The sequence below is a fragment of the Lissotriton vulgaris genome, chromosome 11, assembly GCF_964263255.1.
Source record: "Lissotriton vulgaris chromosome 11, aLisVul1.2, whole genome shotgun sequence".
Classification (NCBI taxonomy): Eukaryota; Metazoa; Chordata; class Amphibia; order Caudata; family Salamandridae; genus Lissotriton; species Lissotriton vulgaris.
Genome location: NC_141699.1, coordinates 153,773,786 through 153,791,245, shown reverse-complemented (window position 1 = coordinate 153,791,245; position 17,460 = coordinate 153,773,786). Strand labels below are relative to the sequence as shown.

Sequence of the window (17,460 nt, the reverse complement as noted above, 5' to 3'; positions counted from 1 at the left end):
ACACATTCTTAAACTGTAGACGGAACTTTAGTAGCTTTAGGTCTTGTGACTGAAAAGTTTGAACACTTGTTGCTGCTTACTACGGCACATCAAGAGACAATCAGTTCTGAATTATATTCCACACCTTGCTATCCCATCATATTAGGCATTAGCTGGATAACAAGACACAACCATTACATTAACTGGCCTGCGAAAATCCTTATTTCTTGGACCCAAGTATCATGTCACTAACTGTATATTACAATGACCTGTAACTATTACTAATTCTGAAGTCATCGCTCTACCTCCTATTCAATCCGTTGCTCAGATTACTTCAATTCCTGAAGTTTATTGTGAGTGCTTTGAGCTTTTTCAAGAACTAACTGGAAGTAGCTAATGCAAGTGAAGCCTATCCTAGTAGCTCATACAGAGGGGTTGGGAACACTGAAGGAGGAAGTGCTTCTCACTTTCAGACCCTTCAAGTCATAGCTAGCCAAACCATAGGCAAGGCTGAAAGATAACACATAGACACACATTGCAGCAGAGGCAGGATCTTCCCGCCCACCCCCTCCCCACAACCTCAAGCACCACATACGTGCCATAAGCACAAGGTACCATAAATAAATGGGGTATCTAATTAGGTCCTTTCCAATCATACAGCAGGTAAAATCCTCAGGTGAGTAAATTCTGAATGTGTCAAGAGGAAACAATCAGGAAAACATCATCAGCTGGCACTTAAGGCTGTAAGTATAATTGTAGATGCCCCCAAATGTTTTTCTGTGGGCAGCTGCAGGCTTCATCTCTACACAGAACTGCAGTTGTTCTATCCAATAAGTGAGGTCCAATAACCAAAGTTTGTGAGTGGGCACTCAATAACTGGCCCAGTGTTTTACCGCCTGTTTATCTGGCTAAGAAAAGAGCCAGAGATTTGAACTTCCTATATGTTGTTTGGATGAACTTCACTCACAGCAAGAGTGCTATCTTTAATACTAATTCAATAAGAATTTCAATCATTTTAAAGATTGAGCTATCCATTTTCAGCCAATATTGATGTACTTGGCTAGGTGTAAAAATCCAGAATCATGGTGCCACATCTTGTACAGTCTGAGTTAGTTCAGACCAGACCTCCACAACCTTAGTGGGGAGCGGTATATCCTATGAAGACAGTGAAAGTGAATTATCCGGAGTCTGCTGCTAGAATATGAGGCCTCAGTTTGGGAGTGCTGAATTCCCCACTCCTTTTAACACAGTGGGCCTTGCAAATCTACAGCGGGACTGGTTCTGCATTATCCTGCCAAATGGGGCACGTAAGCTTGGGGGTGGTACCAACAGAAGGTGAAGTGAGACTGTATGCACAGGTAGTATGGCTCTATGGCAGGTGCTGCTAATCTCCACTGGCAAAATGGAATACCCAAGTGCCCATACCAGCTAAATCTTAAGGAAGTAGAGTTTCTGGAAGAATAATTTAGTACAGTAAATATGAAAATTGATGAAATAATAGAGTAATTTTGGCAGTACTATTATTTTTATCAATACAATGCACCCTGCCATGAACATTGGGAGCTTATTTTATCTAATGACTTTATTTTCCAATTGGAATATGGTCACTCCCAAATTTTCCCTAATGATGGTGTCTTTGTCGAGGTTGAATAATATCCCTAGATACTTTATAGAGTCATCAAACGACATTAGCGTAGAGTATGGTGTAAATTTCATGAGAGGAAAAATTTATTTTCTTCATTTTATTGTAATGCCCTATAGCCCACCAAATCTGTATTGCATAATATCATCTGTACATATTAAGATGAAGAGAGTGCATCATGTATATCTGAGATCAGAGGCAGAGTGATGTTGGCATAGCTTAGCCACTAGCTGGGATAGCGGGCACTCCTGTCAAGTGCCTCTGCAGATATTGAGCGTGAGAGATGAGAGGCAATTCATGATGTGGCATTTCACTGGGTTTATATACACCAGTTTAATTCAGTCAAAAAAGGAGTGCGGCTGACCCATAAGCTAGAGTACAGTGAAGAAACATGGCCATATAATGGAGTCAAAAGCTTTGCTTGAATCTAAGAACACATCTGCCACATCTACCTGTGGGTCTATGCAACAAATAATTTACATAGGGCAGCTGAGGCACTAAAGAAAATTGCATATACCACTGTTACCAAAATCAGTCAGAAAATTCCTCAATATGTTAGAGGTGCACAAGTTAATAGGGGACACAAGCCCTAAAATAGAGATCACAATCGTAGTCTCCAACCACAATTATACATTCTAACTCAGCATTCCAATGTACCATACAACTAGTCAACAAGCCAATTAAGAACTAAAACAACTGGGGAGGAGCTACGACGGCAAGCAAGATGGCTGCTTAGGCTCCCGGCTCCGCCGACCTCCGTATCCCGCCGCAAGATCCTGCATAATATCCTGATTTTACGCCCAGCCCCTGCGTGCATGAACAGTTCCTCACTCCGAGGGTGAAATCCGGGAATTATTATCGGCCGGTTTCACGGAGTTACACCGAGTTGAAGATTGTGGCCTACTCCAACGGTGAAGCCGGGGCCTCGAGAATCTGCATGGCCGGGTGGTAGTGCAACAACAACGGCTGAGAGACCTAGGCAGGGTTCGGTCGATCGTAGTGGAGGCTTCTTTTGCGCCCGAAATTGGCAGTGATTGTTCTCGTGGCTCAGCACTGATGGAGAGGTGACCTTGCTTGCTACTGACGGCAGGTGGGGGTTCCCGTCCCGCGGACCTGGTGCCGGCTCCCTCCGGGGCTCGGCGGATCAGGCCCCGGCCTGCGGCTTTAAGCCGGGTGATTGTGGCTGTGGAGAATGACAGGTTACCGTCCTCGCTTGCCCTCTCGTGATCCCTGTCTGTCCCCCCGAGACACCAACTCACTCAGGAGGTGATTGTGATCGGTCTCGGGCGTGAGACCATGGTCCGAAATGTGTCCGAGCCATCGCTAAGGTCATTGCTGGCAGAACTCTGGGCGCTTCAATCACAAATGACTGTCTCCATGAATAAAATGGATGCAAGCCTATCTGGGATGCTACTTATTGTACCGGACCCTGCCCCACTGTTGGAACTACCATCTGTAGCCATTCAAGCAGCGGCCATTTTGACTCACTGCGAGTACCCCGTGGGGATGCGAGTATTGGGACCACCGGATGAAGCTCTGGAAGATGGTGTCCTACAGGTCGTGAAAGTGCCACTGCACCTTTCACCGATATTGACTTTTGAGGTATTGACTGGCTTCCTACCCCCGGAGACTTGTATTGTAGACTCCTTTTCATCAGGTGAACGTCTCCCCCCATTTTTGGAAACGTTGCGACCCCGGGGCAAGAAACTGTTGGGAGAGGGGGGCTTCCTGCACCTGAAGCTCCCGTGGACTTACTTGCTGCAAGTGGTAACGGATTGACTCTCGATGACTTCCCTCTCCTTTATGATTTGCTTGTATGCCTTTGGGTCTTGCTGGGGAGGGCTCGGGTGCTGGTCCGGAAGGGTCAGGGGTGAGATTACTCATCTCGGGGCAGTTTGAAATGGTATTATGACTGTTCGATTTGCGATACTTTGATTTTAAGAGGCTGGGCGGTGTGTCACGGTGCCCCCTAATTTCTCTCATACGGTTCGCTCCACATCCGTCTCTTTGCGATAGGGGTGCCTGTTTCTGGCGGGGGGACTAAGGGGCTGGGGGCATGTACTACTAGGCCCTCCTCCACTTTTCCTCTTTCTTTCCCTTCTTTTAGGGTTTTAGTTTTTTAGGGCGACAGGCACGCTGCTAGTGGGGTTAGGCTATAGCCATCGGCAGGGGTGCAGGGTGGGGGTTTGGACGGGGTTTTTTTTTATTTTGCCTTTCTTATTTTCTATGGCCTTTTTCTCCCTTTCCTTTCGGGTCAGTATTGTCTGTGTTTTATTCTGATTACACTGTGTTCTGGAATTTTGTGCTCACGCTTCCTAAGTTAATCGAAAGTCCGGGTGGGCAGGATCTGGGAACCGGCGCTTACGAAACTGTCTCCTGTATTGTTGTTCACTTCGATTCATAAGCAGTGGCGCCTGGGTTCCTCATATTGTTGTTTCCAACGTATTTCCTGTTCTTTGGCCTGCCTCCCGTCTCCTTTAGCTTGATTGTATGGCACCTGATCCGTCCATTTCTATAATATAAAATGAAACCTTTATTATATCCTGTGACCTATTCATGCGTTCCAAGATAAACTTCATCCTGAATCGCTGCTGGACCTCAGGGCTGTCGGCTGATGAGCTGTGTTACACCGTGCTATGATTGGTTACACTTATGACTAGCGGCCGGCCCCTGCGGTTGTAGGCCCATACTTGTACTTTCAGAGTGTTGCAATGAAGGTTTTAAAAAAAAAAAAAAAAGAACTAAAACAACAAAAATGAAGTTTCGAATCTTCTCAGGGAAACAGAACAAAGTATAAGATGATCCAATGATTCTATATAAAAAGTCCTTTATTTTCGATGTATTATCTATTCTTAGTCATAGCTTGTTTATAGCCTGAACCATTACAGTTTCTGTAGTCGATGCGTTTCGTTCACATACAACTTTTTTAGGGTTTATAAGCATCTGTATACTGCCTTTTCCGTAGGAAGCAAGAAAAAAACCTATGACGTTATTAATAAAGGTTTTAAGTTTAAGTTTAAGTTTATTATGCATAGTTAATTAAAACCAGTGCAAAGCGTAGTACAAAACAGCAGAAAATTGACTTTAAAATATCATTAAAATTTGTGCATTGTTATCGTCATTAAAAAGCACGCACAGAGGAACCCAGTCTGATCAGCCAGGAGCAATTGTCATTATGGCGGGGCAGCGTGTTCCCGTGAGTCCTGTAGGCCGCCTATATGTTGTCTGTGTGAATGAGCAGAAGTTTATTATTTTTACAGTTTTTGCTCGATCATTGCATGGAACTTAAGGTATCTGCATTTCAGTTTCGTGTTCGAAGGGTTCAGGCAGGCAAGGACCGCTTGCCTTCTCGTGCAAGTCCCTAGCTGCTTAAGCTGGGCCTTTAAGAGCTGTTGACGGGCTGGCCGTAGCTCTTCGCAAAGGCAGGTCAGATGAAGTATATCGCCCTTGTCTGTGTTACAAAACGGACAAACCTCGTGGCCATTACTCCTGAGCCATGGTGGAAAATACTCTCTGCTGGGCAGAACCCCTAGTCTGTATTTCAAGAACTTCAGTTTTGTTGTCTTAGGATAACCCTGGTTGAAGTAAGGTTGTGGTGTCAGCGTTTTATAAGAGTTTAATGACATCCAGGCATGGTTTCTTTTGGCGAATGTGGCCTTGTCCTCTAGTAAGGATAGTGTTTTAACAGTTTTCCAGACTAGTTTTTTGAATGGGTTGTGCCCAAGTTGCATGTCCCAAATCACAGTTAGATTAGTAGCCACCAGAGCTGTCTTCAGGTAGGATCTTGCCTGAGATATATCCCTATTTTGAATGTCTTGCCATAGCAGCGAGTTTAGAGTGTTGGTAGTAGCCGAACGGAGTTTGTGGCAGCAGTTGATGTACGCTCCCTGTCTGGCAAGGGTTTGCTTTTGCAATCCAAATTCCAGCCTGAGTTGGGCCGGCGATGTGTAGGGCGGAAGGGAAAACATTGTTCTACAGGCTTTTGTCTGGATTGTGTCCAGGTTCTTGGAGTCTCTCTCACGAAGCGCCTCGCTGCCATAACAGATAGAGGGGAGTAGCTTAGCCTGGATAACTCTCAGATAGTGGGTTAGAATTGGCCCCATCAGTTGATTGGCTATGTTTTTTAGTGTAATGGCGATGCACGCCCCTCTCCTTTTTGCTTCCTGCTTTTGTTGTGCAAAGGTGCCATCTCTGTCAAAGAGAACTCCCAGGTATTTGTAAACAAGTGCCGACTCTATATTTTGACCGCCTAGTGCCCTTGATTTCTGATTAATAAAGGGGTAATCGTGGTTTTATTGCTGTTCTCCTATGATGTTAATATCTACAGTATAGCATCAAAGTGACGTGATCACAGCGTTGGTGTATTGAGAATAGACTTCTCAAATAGAATCATTGGATCATCTTGTACATTTTTCTGTTTCCATTGAGAAGACTCGTAACTTATTTGTTTTGTTTTTGTGCTTAACTGACTTGTTGACTAATTTGTATGACAAACTGGAGTGCTGACGTATACTGTGTAATCTATCTGTGGGTCTAACTGATGCAAAAGTGCAATTCGGGTATGCAAATTATACGCTGTTGATCATCCCGGAATAAAGCCTGCCTGATCTGGGAGAAGGGGAATCAGTCTGTTTGCTAGTAGGTTGCTTAAGAGTATTGTATTGTCATAATTTATTAATAAAAAGTACCTATATGAATGGTAACACTCAGGGGTTTTCCTAGCTTAAGGGGAGAGACCAGAAGAGATTCCCTAATGGTGGGACAGAGTAGCTGTCCCGTAATAGGCTCTTTGAAGAAGGCTCACAGGTGTGAGGTTAGGATCTCCACACATTCTTTAAAAACTCTGAGAACAACCCATCTGTGCCTGGGGCTTTGCCAGCAGAAAGACTCTTAATTAGAGCCACCACCTCTTTTAACCCCGAATGGCTGCTGCAGGTATTATCTTATTATCTAAACAAACAAGCCTGACAGTGCAACCCTCTAATCCACAGCACCTGAACTGCTATCCCTCTAATATTCTAGCCCCTCTATTCTTGTTGGGGTCTGTGTGCACACTGGAACGCACCCCCGTCACAGTGCGAATCCCCATGGGATCTTAACAATTTAAATCATAAGCACAGGTGCACCTCACGTCAATTTCAAAAACAGAAAAAACAATTATGTAATCTGTATCCAACACAAATATTCTTCAAAGTTTTCCTTTTATTCCAATTTCAATTGCTTTTAAAACGAGGTCATAAACATCAATTTTCACAACGATATTATCTTATTCTCTGTGTGCATCACCCAGCCGGGCTACACCACAGTTCTTTAGGTAGTCATGAGTGTGTATAGTTAGAGTTGTGACGTTTAGATTCATAGAGTTCTGTGCAGTACAAAGCAAATCACTGTCTCAGCATCATGTATGGTGCTCAATGTATTTTCTTTAACACTGGTAACAGCATTTGCAGCCCAGGGCTGTTTAATTAGATAAGCTAGGATTTGGCAGAATGATCTTAGACCCAAAGCCTTTGTGCTATGGCATATTTGCTCATGAATTTGAGCTATCCTTCTGAAATTTCATTATACTTTGAAATTTCGTCCTAATGTCGGAGAGTGGTGAGGGTCAGCCCCAAGTGTTTGGCTGGCCTCAAGATCTCTGATATCTTGTTTGAGGGATCTGATATGATTTCTTAGTGATATGAGCAAGAAATTAAGGTATGCAATGCAAGTCTCCGAACTCCTACCTTAAAGGATTCCTAGTTGGTGCACGTCTGTCACTGAGCCCATATTATGTTTAAAATAGTCTATGATTTCCTGTCGTATTTTGGTATGGAATACATCATCCCTCATTGTCCCTCGTGATAGAGTGGCCTCAGAACCTGCAGTTAAGCAGGACTGGAAAGTGGTCAGAGAATTTTTCTGGCTAAGTGTTGTACATCTACAACCTAAGTTCTGATGTCCAGTAGTAAAATCTTGACACATACGGGCCGTAGTCTCAGAGACATTCTGGTCCGCAAATGACATCACTGAAACCCAATCCCAAGGTGATCATAACCTCAAAAGTTTTTATCCTTGTGGGCATTGCAAAGCGTGCCACAACAGTCGCATGATTAAAGAATTCTCAATACCAGGTAGAGTGAAAAAGAAACAAATCACTAAGGGCCATATGTAGGTGGCCAAATACCGGTCGGTAACGGCCGATTTCGGCCGTTACCGACTGGTATTCGTAATTCCAGATGTAGGGGGCCTGAAAATTACCGATTCTGTATATTTACCGAATCGGTAATTTTACCGATTCGGTAAAGTACCGATTCGGTAAATGTACAGAATCGGTAATTTGGGATGTAGGTGGCACTGGAAACAGTGCCACAGGCCCTTAGAAATTCGTTATTTACCATGAAATACAATGGCATGGTAAATAACGAATTTCTGTGTACATGCACATCTGTGCATGTACACCTGTGCCATGTGACACACATACATGCCCTAAGGGCATGTATGTGTGTCACATTGCACACAAGCCAAAATCAGGGGTGCAACAGGGTGTCAAAGTGACACCCTGTCCCCCTTGACAAATCGGTAAAATTACCGAATCGGTATTTACCGATTCGGTAATTGCCATTGATTCCTACGGGCCTCAAGGCCCATAGGAATCAATGGCAATTACCGAATCGGTAAATACCGATTCGGTAATTACCGCATATTACCGATTCGGTAATATTTACAGAATAATTACCTACATGGCATTTACCGAATTGTAAATACCGAATCGGTAAAATTCGGTATTTACGATTCGGTAAATGCCATTTACCTACATATGGCCCCTTATTTCTAACATGCAGCACTACTTTTGCCATATACGGTTTAGATTGCCCCTGAGGACTGCACTACATCGGCAGGCAAAAAAGAGGGTATTGGAACACATGCATGCTATAAATAAAAGAGACATACACTACCTGGTTGCAAGACACTTTGAGGAATACCATCTCTCGAATACTTGTATGTAGAATACATACATGCATATTCTGACATGTACATATTGTGTATTCCCCTTTTAATTCAATTTTTCTCATTTTTTAAATATTTTCACAGGAGGAAAGGAAGGGACACTCCACCATGGGACGGATACTTCTTACACGGGCTCCCTACCCTTTACTTCCATGTATCCGGGCACTCTTCACCCAGAGAAGCCTTTTCACTTATCACTTGCTTCTACTGTGTGTCAACATTTAATGTTCCTTTAATACATGTGATGGTGGTCTCTTTTATATATTAGGCAAGATATTGTTTGAATCAGATTTTACACTGTTATACTTGATAAACTATTAGGTACTGTTGATGTGTTTGCATTCGTGGCAATCAACTGTATTCCCTGCTCTAACCCTGTCTTGTGTAGGAAGCCGGAGTTCATGGCTAATTCAGCCACTATGGCTCAATATCGCATATCTGTTGTATCAGTGTTCACACACTTGTTTAGGACTTTTACTTTAGACAACATGCTTGTTGGTATTTGTTAGCCACTATAAAGATGGATAGACCCACCGACTATTCCAGGTAATATTGCCATAGCACTATGCCTCTTTACTACAGAGTTCTGGGCCCGTGATTTCGGTCTCCTATTTGGATAATATGTTCAGCTGAAGAATATTCCCACGTACAATTCGGGAATCGATTCTTTTATAGCGGCAGTTTAACACACTGTTCACTATTCCACAATGGCCGATACTGTTCAAGGATCTATACAAGGCACTCTTGCTCACTATTCGAGTTCATGTCTTGGCACCTCAGGGTTTGTAACTACTTATCAATATGGAATTTTCATTTCATCATGAAGTAGACAAGTATACTCAAACTTTATTATAAACTATTATGCTTTTTCATTCATAATTTGATTGTTCTAAGATGGCCGCCACAGTATCACTGTGTTCTGACATACATTGCAGTTTATGCCTGTTTTCAATTTCCAAACGAGACTATGTATAAGAACAACTTCTGTTTACCCATTGTGTGATCAAGACAGCTATTCTGTTGGAACGCGTAACCTTGAGTAATTAAAATCCACTTTGGCACCTCCTGAGAGCGCACACGTTTCCTTCTTTTGTGTCGCATATCTATATATATATATAGGTCCGCGCCTGCTTTGATCCGCCCTGGAAAATATATATATATATCTCGAGACTCCAAGCCCTGGCCTGACAATCGCTCCCAGGAAACCCAGGCTTAGAAGCAGTGAAGTTTTATTGATGAATATATATTACAATTTCTCATTGATTGGAAAGGTTATCATCTTTATGACCATTCCTGGGAGCCAGCTGAAGCAGTCCATGCCCCTCTTCTGGGGATTTGAGCCCATACTTACAATATTAACACAACATTTCAAGCTCAAGAATACAGTGCTATGTCTGTTAAAGGGTGATGAATGACTTAAAGGAAGACATTTGTCATAGAGACAGTTAGCAGCTATGAATGTCCACACAACAGCAGAATCACATTCGTGTAGTCAGGCACAGACGGCAGAAAATGGCAAGCATGCCTTAAGCATCACATTTCAGCTGCTTTAGAACACTGGGCTACAAATGCATCTTGTATAATTAAGTTTTGCAAGGTACAATGCAGTTGGCACAGTTGACCATCCCTAGAATGTCATAATATTCAGTAAGGAGTAGGTGAATGACCTCCTAATGTGGTTAAAACATTTAAATATAACACAGTTACTTTTTAGTCCATTAACAGTCTTTTAAACCAGATAAAGTCTTGACAGTGTAAGTGTGAGGGGTAGTAAGATATGAGAAGGTAATGAAATGTGGTTGTAAGAGTGCATTTCACAAACTTTCTATGCTTCGCCCATTCTAACATGGACATACTGCCAATGAGAAGACATTACATATCCTGCATTACTTCTCCTTTAACTTACATATGTGACTTATAATAAACACTTAATGAAATAAAATGTTTTGAGATCACTGACAAAACAATAATTGTGGTCTATTTGGGGTTAGGTAGCTGAATAAACACTGATAAGCACTGGTTTCAAAGGTTTGGAGAACACTGAGAAAACACTACTGAAATCCACAGAAAAATTAACTGAAAATAGGACAGTCTATGCATACAATTCGCATAAAGTTCTGAAAAGACAGCAATAAAAAAGGCTTTTTGTTGTGACTGACATGTATGAATTGCAAACTGGAGAAATGGGTGGGGTCTTCCGGAAATGCAGATTTTAATCTGAGTCCCTATGACATAACACTATCTCGCCCTTCAGTGAACAAATCTCAACAATATTTAGGTACTGACAGGTCATACAAAATTTAAACATATTCCAGCAAATCAGACTTAAGCTCTTAAGACTGTATGTCATAGGCAAAGATGCAGCTTAGGGACAAGCAGAGGTAGCAGCTGTTACTCCTGGCTTGCCCTTTGGTATCCCAGGCAAGAATTGGTAGACCCGGGCTACTGTAAGTTGACCTCACACCCTCCACTGTGCCAAGCTGGATCCTATATCCGGCTGCCATCCATAAACTATTTTCGGCATTCCTGATTTGAGCCCTTTGAGAATTGTTGGCACATCATCCTTGCAAGCTGTGAAATGAAACCTATGGGTACCATGCTTAGAGATGTACTTCACAGCCACAAAATTGGAAGAGGACTATGCCCTGTCTAAGTTCTATATAGTGTTTTTCTATCCCTCCAATCGACAAAGAGCATCAGAAATCTTGTCAGAGGCACACCAGTGAGTAGAGGACCACGTCACTTCACAGGACAGAGAGACCGGTGGCAACAGGTCCCCCGTTAAGGCAGTGAGGAGCTAGCTAGCATGTGTCTCAGCCAGGAGCCAGAATGTATGGAGTATGGGTACTTGATTCGGCAGAGCACCAGATGAAGGATATGATATAGAGGAATGTGATACGGGTGAGTCCAAGAATAGACCGCACCTCAACACCAATACTTGTCCAACACTAGAAACATGCATAACAGTATTTAGAGGATAACATGAGGAGGCATGTTGCTAGCTTGGTATCAGTGCACCTAGTGTCTGGCATGTGCAATGGAGCTTTCTATTTAACCGTGCTCTTAACAAACCCCACCTCCATCTCATTCGTCTTACCATTTTCCCTGCAGTTTTTGCTTCTATGCTTGACACATTCCCATGCCCTTAATCTCAAAGTTCAAAGCCGTTCTTGTGCGGAGCTGCCTTCTCAATGCATGCAGTTTGGTGGCTGCCACTCCTGCTTCCTAAACAACTGACAAAGGTTCTATGGCTGATCTCAATGATCCATACTTCTATATGTGTACTGTTCTATGATCCTTTATATTGCCTTCTTTCCTCCCTCTAAGCTTTCATTGTTGGTTCCATCACATGATTCACCAATAGTTTAAACGTCTTGAATAAACAAAAGTAAAATCCCTCAAAATCTTAGATGCTGTTACAACACCACTTCCAACAAATTGGAGTTCTTTTTTTATGGATGATCACAGTGGTGCAATGTCTCCTTCCTTGCAACAAAGTTAAAACAACACCAAGCTCTCTCTTGCCCTACACAAATCTGCAGCAGTTCAGGCTGGTATGAATCATATGAGGGCCCTAAACGTATTTCTTTTTCTAGGTTACATGCAGTGAGTCACAGTTCTGTTAGCCCTAGCTCTGTTCTGCGCTGACTAGTTCAGTAAGCTGAATATTAGCCTTTTTGCATATATACAGGCACAGTGTCAGGGCCTTTAAAATAAACAAAATCTCACTTCAGATGAACTGTAGGGAGCACTTATTTCTGCAGTGCATTCCTTACACTCATCACCAGGTGTAAGAGAATAGCTACAGGCTTTGTAAGGACTGGCCCCCATTTTATTTTGAGGACTCTTTTATGCCATATGTTTATGATGCCCTAAGGTCTTCAGATGCACTGATTGGTGTAACACCTGCATTCAATAGGGTTTTGATAGAGTGCTTGCTCTTCTTCCTGGAAGCAACACTTACAGGAAATAGTACAATCTAATTTCAGAAACAACTAAAAACGTACTGATTAACCAAGCAACATTTTTCATAAGTTTATGAACAGCTACAGAGCTGTCCATCCACGCTTAGCCTATCTAGCTCCCAAATTCAAGAGGAAACAATACCGAAACCTATGGTAGGTTTAAATTAGAACAAACAAGTCAGTTTACCAAAAAAGCAAAATGATGTCTCTTGCCTTAACACAACATAACTTATACTAACACCCTTCAGGGTAAACACATGCATACATGGTCAATCAGATAGTAGTAGGAAAAGGTGATGTTAAAATTTAAGATCAAACATGCAGTTTTCCCAAAAGCAATTTGTCCTATATTAAGTATGGGAAATGTAAATCATTGATCGTTAACAATGCTGGTTCCTGGATTTACATTTTTACCAACAGTAAATTCAATATTTGCAAACAAAAATGTTAACAAAAAAATGCTATCTTACTTTTTAACTTTCGGATACTTCATTTCAGATAATATATTTGTAGCGTCTGCTTGCTGCTCCTTCAAATGCTGTGGCCACATATTGTCTACCCAATCAACCAAGTCAATCTACAATGCAAAAACAATTATTAGTCAATATGTTAAGAAAAATGTATAATGAGAAAACATGTCAGATGAATGTAATATCAGGATACATCAGACAGTAGAGCTATGAATGGCATTAGAGACATTAACATATATTCATTAAGGCGACCCTTCAACATTTTGTCCATAATCTCTACCTTCTTTCATCAACATGTCGGCACCATACTACCTTGTGGCCAGAACACACGGATCCAATTATGCAGTCACTTTACTTTCCCCATACAAGTTGTATCACTTCACCATGTAAAATGAAACTCGTGTTATCCTATTTAGTTGATGTCTGAAGGGTTGGTCTAACTCATTGATACTCAAAGTACAGCCTGGGGGCGCTTGCGTCCTTCTTGGCCTTTAAATGCAGCCCCTTAATAGAACAACAGAACCAGCTGCTGTTTATTTGCTAGCACTAATATTTAGAAAACATGTTAAATACATGGGCAAGCATTTATTAATCTGAAAATAAATGCTTGTTTGTTTATTTAATATGTTTTAGAACCTCCATATTTCAATCCCTGTCCACCCAGACCCCCTACCGCAACCCGCTGGCATCAGTGCGGACCGCGGTTACACGACAAACCGTACTTTGTGGTCCCTGGGCAAATGTGTGTGAGTACCCCTGGTCTAACTATTTGCTTCATCATAGATTATTTTTCGTTAGATCCTGTGAGGTCCATATTTCCAAAGATCCACCCTCAGGCCACAGTAACTTATCAACCCATGGGATTGCTCAGGGCCCTTGGGCAGTTATTATGATGGAAACAGGCTAGGGTTTCTACAACTTCTGGAAGAACTACTCTTGGTTATTCTCAACTTTCCATCATTTAGCACTTGGTCATGCCACATAGCTCCACATTGCTCCCAAATACTTATATGTTGTCCCTTCATTGTTTTGGAAGTGTTGTAGCATTGGTTTTAATGTTGCCCCTGTTGTGTTCCTGTAGCCTGCCATAGCTTGGGAGTTTGCTTCTGCATTGTCAAATGATCACTTACTTCACGTTTGATGTTTCAGCCATGTGTACTCACTCACATTACTCTGAAATGAAATGAAAAGAGAATTTATAAAGCGCTAACTGCCACTGCTCACGGAGTCTCCTGGCGCTATCAACAACAGGTCGAGTGGGTGACAAGAGTCTAAATGAGCTTTTGGCAAGAGGCCAGTGGTAGACCAAAGATCCACGTCTTTAGCTGTTTTCTGAACTGCCCCTCATGTTTGATGGCTCTGAGCTCATTAGGCATTTTGTTCCAGGTTTTAGCTCCCAAGACGGTTGCTGATCTTCCGCCTCTGGTGACTAGCCGAAACGCTGGGACACTGAGCAGGTTGGCCGTGGTTGACCTTAATGTTCTTGTGGTAATGTAAGGCCTAAATCTTGCTGAAAGATATCCTGGGCCTAGGTGACGATGGGCTCTGAAAGATGTCAATAGGAGTTTGAAAACGACCCTCTTACAGACCGGGAGCCAGTGAAGGGTCTTCAATGCAGTCGAGGCCGACGACCTGCGTGGTAGTCCTAAAACCAGCCTGGCCGCCGCATTCTGGACTACTTGAAGTCTCTTCAGGATAGATTTGTTAATTCCTGCAAGAAGGCTATTACAGTAATCCAGTCTGGATGATATGAGGGCCACTGCTACTGTCTTTTTGGCTACTAGGGGAATCAAATTAAAGAATTTCCTCAAGATTTGTATGTACCCAAAACAGGTCCCAGTCAGTTTCAAGACGTGGGGCTTGAAGGAAAGAGCAGAGTCAAACCACACGCCTAGGTTTTTGGCAATTTCTACAGTTGATGCTGGTGCTGTAGTGTCGTCTGCCACCAATCCTTTGGACAAAAGGCATTGTCTTTCCCTATCGGCAAGATTTCTGTCTTGCTGGTGTTGCAACAGAGATGGTTTTCCCTCATCCATTGCAACCCGCCCGTCAGACAGGCTTTAAAGTTTGCCTCTACATTGGTAGTGGTCTTATCCAGGGAAAGGATCAATTGCGTATCTTCGGCGTATGACGTGATCTCGATCCCATAATTAGAGATCAGAGTGAAAAGAGGGGCCATATATACATTAAACAGCAGAGGACTCAAAGAAGCCCCCTGCGGCACCCCTGTGGTGATAACTTGTACAGATGACATGAAAGGTCCCAGCGCGATTGATTGTGTCCTGTTTGTCAAAAAAGATGTGATCCATGCCAGGGCCTAATCTGATATGCCACACGGTCTTAGTCTGTTAAGCAAGATTTTATGTGAGATCGAGTCAAACGCTGCTGACAGGTCTAGAAGAATCAGCGACCGCCCTCTTGCCCTCATCCAAAATGAATTTGATGGTTTCTGATATTTCCAGTAACGCCGACTCGGTGGAGTATTTTGGTCGGAAACCAGATTGGCGGGAATGAAAAGCCTGTGTTGCTTCTAGGTAGTTGGAGAGCTCCTTGTAAACAATTTTCTCTGTAATTTTACCCAAAATGGGTAGCAGAAATATAGGTCTATAATTTGTGAGATCTGAGGGGTCGACGTTTGATTTCTTCTTTAGAGGTTTCACTATAGCGTATTTCCATTCGTCTGGGACTGTCCCTGTGGCTAATGATGAGTTGACAATCTCATTTATCACCGGACCAACGATGTCAACTATACGATGCAGGAGCAACGGAGGACGCGCATCCAAAGGGGAGCCAGATTTACATGTCAGGATTGCTTCCTTGGTCTGGGAGAGAGTGTCCGGTTTAAATATTTGGAGGTCAGCACTGCCCTCCCCATTCGGGGTTCCCTGTGACTTTCTGAGTAAGGTTTATGGGTTCTGTAATTTTAGTGATGCCTTCTTCTTGATCAGTAGAAAAAATAGCATACTCCACTGTATTTCTTTACATCTAGCAAGCTCTCCTGTCATACTGATCTGGATGGATGTGCAGGGCCTGCTCCTCTTGGGCAACCACTAACGAGTGGGGTCAGCTACTTTTCAATCTCAGGGTTTTTCTTTTTTTGGCTCGCTATGTGTGGTGTTAGGGGAAATATAGATATGACAGTGTATCCTACCTAATCACCTGCTCCTCCTTTCAAGTTAACCTTTATCCTTCTCAAGAGCTAAAAACAGTTGTGGGAACTCCTTCTTCCAATAGGTGTGCCAGAGATATGGGTGACTCCTTCCAGTAGCCACAGTTCCGTCCATTGCTAGTAACTCATTGGGCAACTCGTGCAAAGCAAGAGTTCATTTACTCCTAAAGGATGTTCGTTTTTGAGTTTCTGCTTGTAATTAGGACAAGACATTTGTGTTTTAGGAAGACCCTCACTCACCAACCTAGTTGGTGACATGCTTCATCATCGGGTCCCACCCAAGGTACCGAATGCACCTTGGGTGTGCTTTGAAACCTCGATACAGCGGAGCTGGTTCTGTGCAGTGAGTGTGCAGTGAAAGTGAAATGAATGTGGTTTAAAAAGCTGTCTGTAGGGTCCCGATTTACAACATAAGGCTATTTTAAGGTATGGGCCCTCACCAGTAGTAAAATAAAAACGTGAGGTGGATATCCGTGGAGGTAGGTAGGCTCCATTATCCTATGCGGTCAACATGTTTCAGCCAGACTCTCACTATTGGGCTGGCTTTCTTTGTGACAACCCCCACTCACCTTAGAATATCAGGTGCCGCAGGAACGAAGAGAGCCGCCCCTCTCACCTCTGGATCAATCCTCCACACAGATGTCACAGTATGGGCGATTGGTCCCCAGGGGAAAGGGAAGAATTTTACACCACCTTTGGTGTGCAGGGGAATGAAGGGAAGATACTAGATGTGCTGTCAATGCACGGCGTGCCCAAGCTGAAGGGATACACAGACAGCGTCTGTAGGATAACCGCAGAGAAGGTAGGAATAGCTTAGTTCTGAAAAACAGAAATGATAGAAGGACTTTAGCTGGAAGGATAAACAAGGACAGGACATACACTCTAGTCACTGTTATGGACTTGAAAGGATATAGAAGAAAACTCACCAAGGGTTCAAAGCTTGGAGGCGTATTAGTTTAGTCCAGGACATAAGGATGAGTTGGTCTTGAGGGCCTAGTTATTCTCCTTGATCAAGTAAAGAAGGGATGGATGAACAGGTAAAAAGGAAAAGAACTCTCTACCAGGCAGTGCAATTAGCTCGTGCATCGGGGTGGAAACAAAGACGAGTTAAGCGTGCTGTTCTCACCCTACACGGGTGTCCAAGAAAAAGCTCCACCTCAGGGGAGGTGTCACTGAACAACAGTGCTGGCAACCTCTTTTGTCTGTCATTCCTGACTGAACACAAAATCAAAAATAAAACAAACA

The 17,460-nt window shown here is 43.0% G+C and overlaps 1 protein-coding gene across 7 annotated transcripts in view; it reads right to left on the bottom strand.

Annotated features, from left to right (window-relative positions):
* The window catches only part of KDM2B (lysine demethylase 2B), a 1,060,697-nt gene that overhangs the window by 791,637 nt on the left and 251,600 nt on the right, over positions 1–17,460 (bottom strand). For all 7 annotated transcript variants that reach the window (XM_086943000.1, XM_086942999.1, XM_086942995.1 and 4 more), the window contains exon 6: positions 13,047–13,153. In XM_086943000.1, coding sequence (XP_086799126.1) covers positions 13,047–13,153 — 107 coding nt within the window. The remainder of the gene's footprint in view (positions 1–13,046; positions 13,154–17,460) is intronic.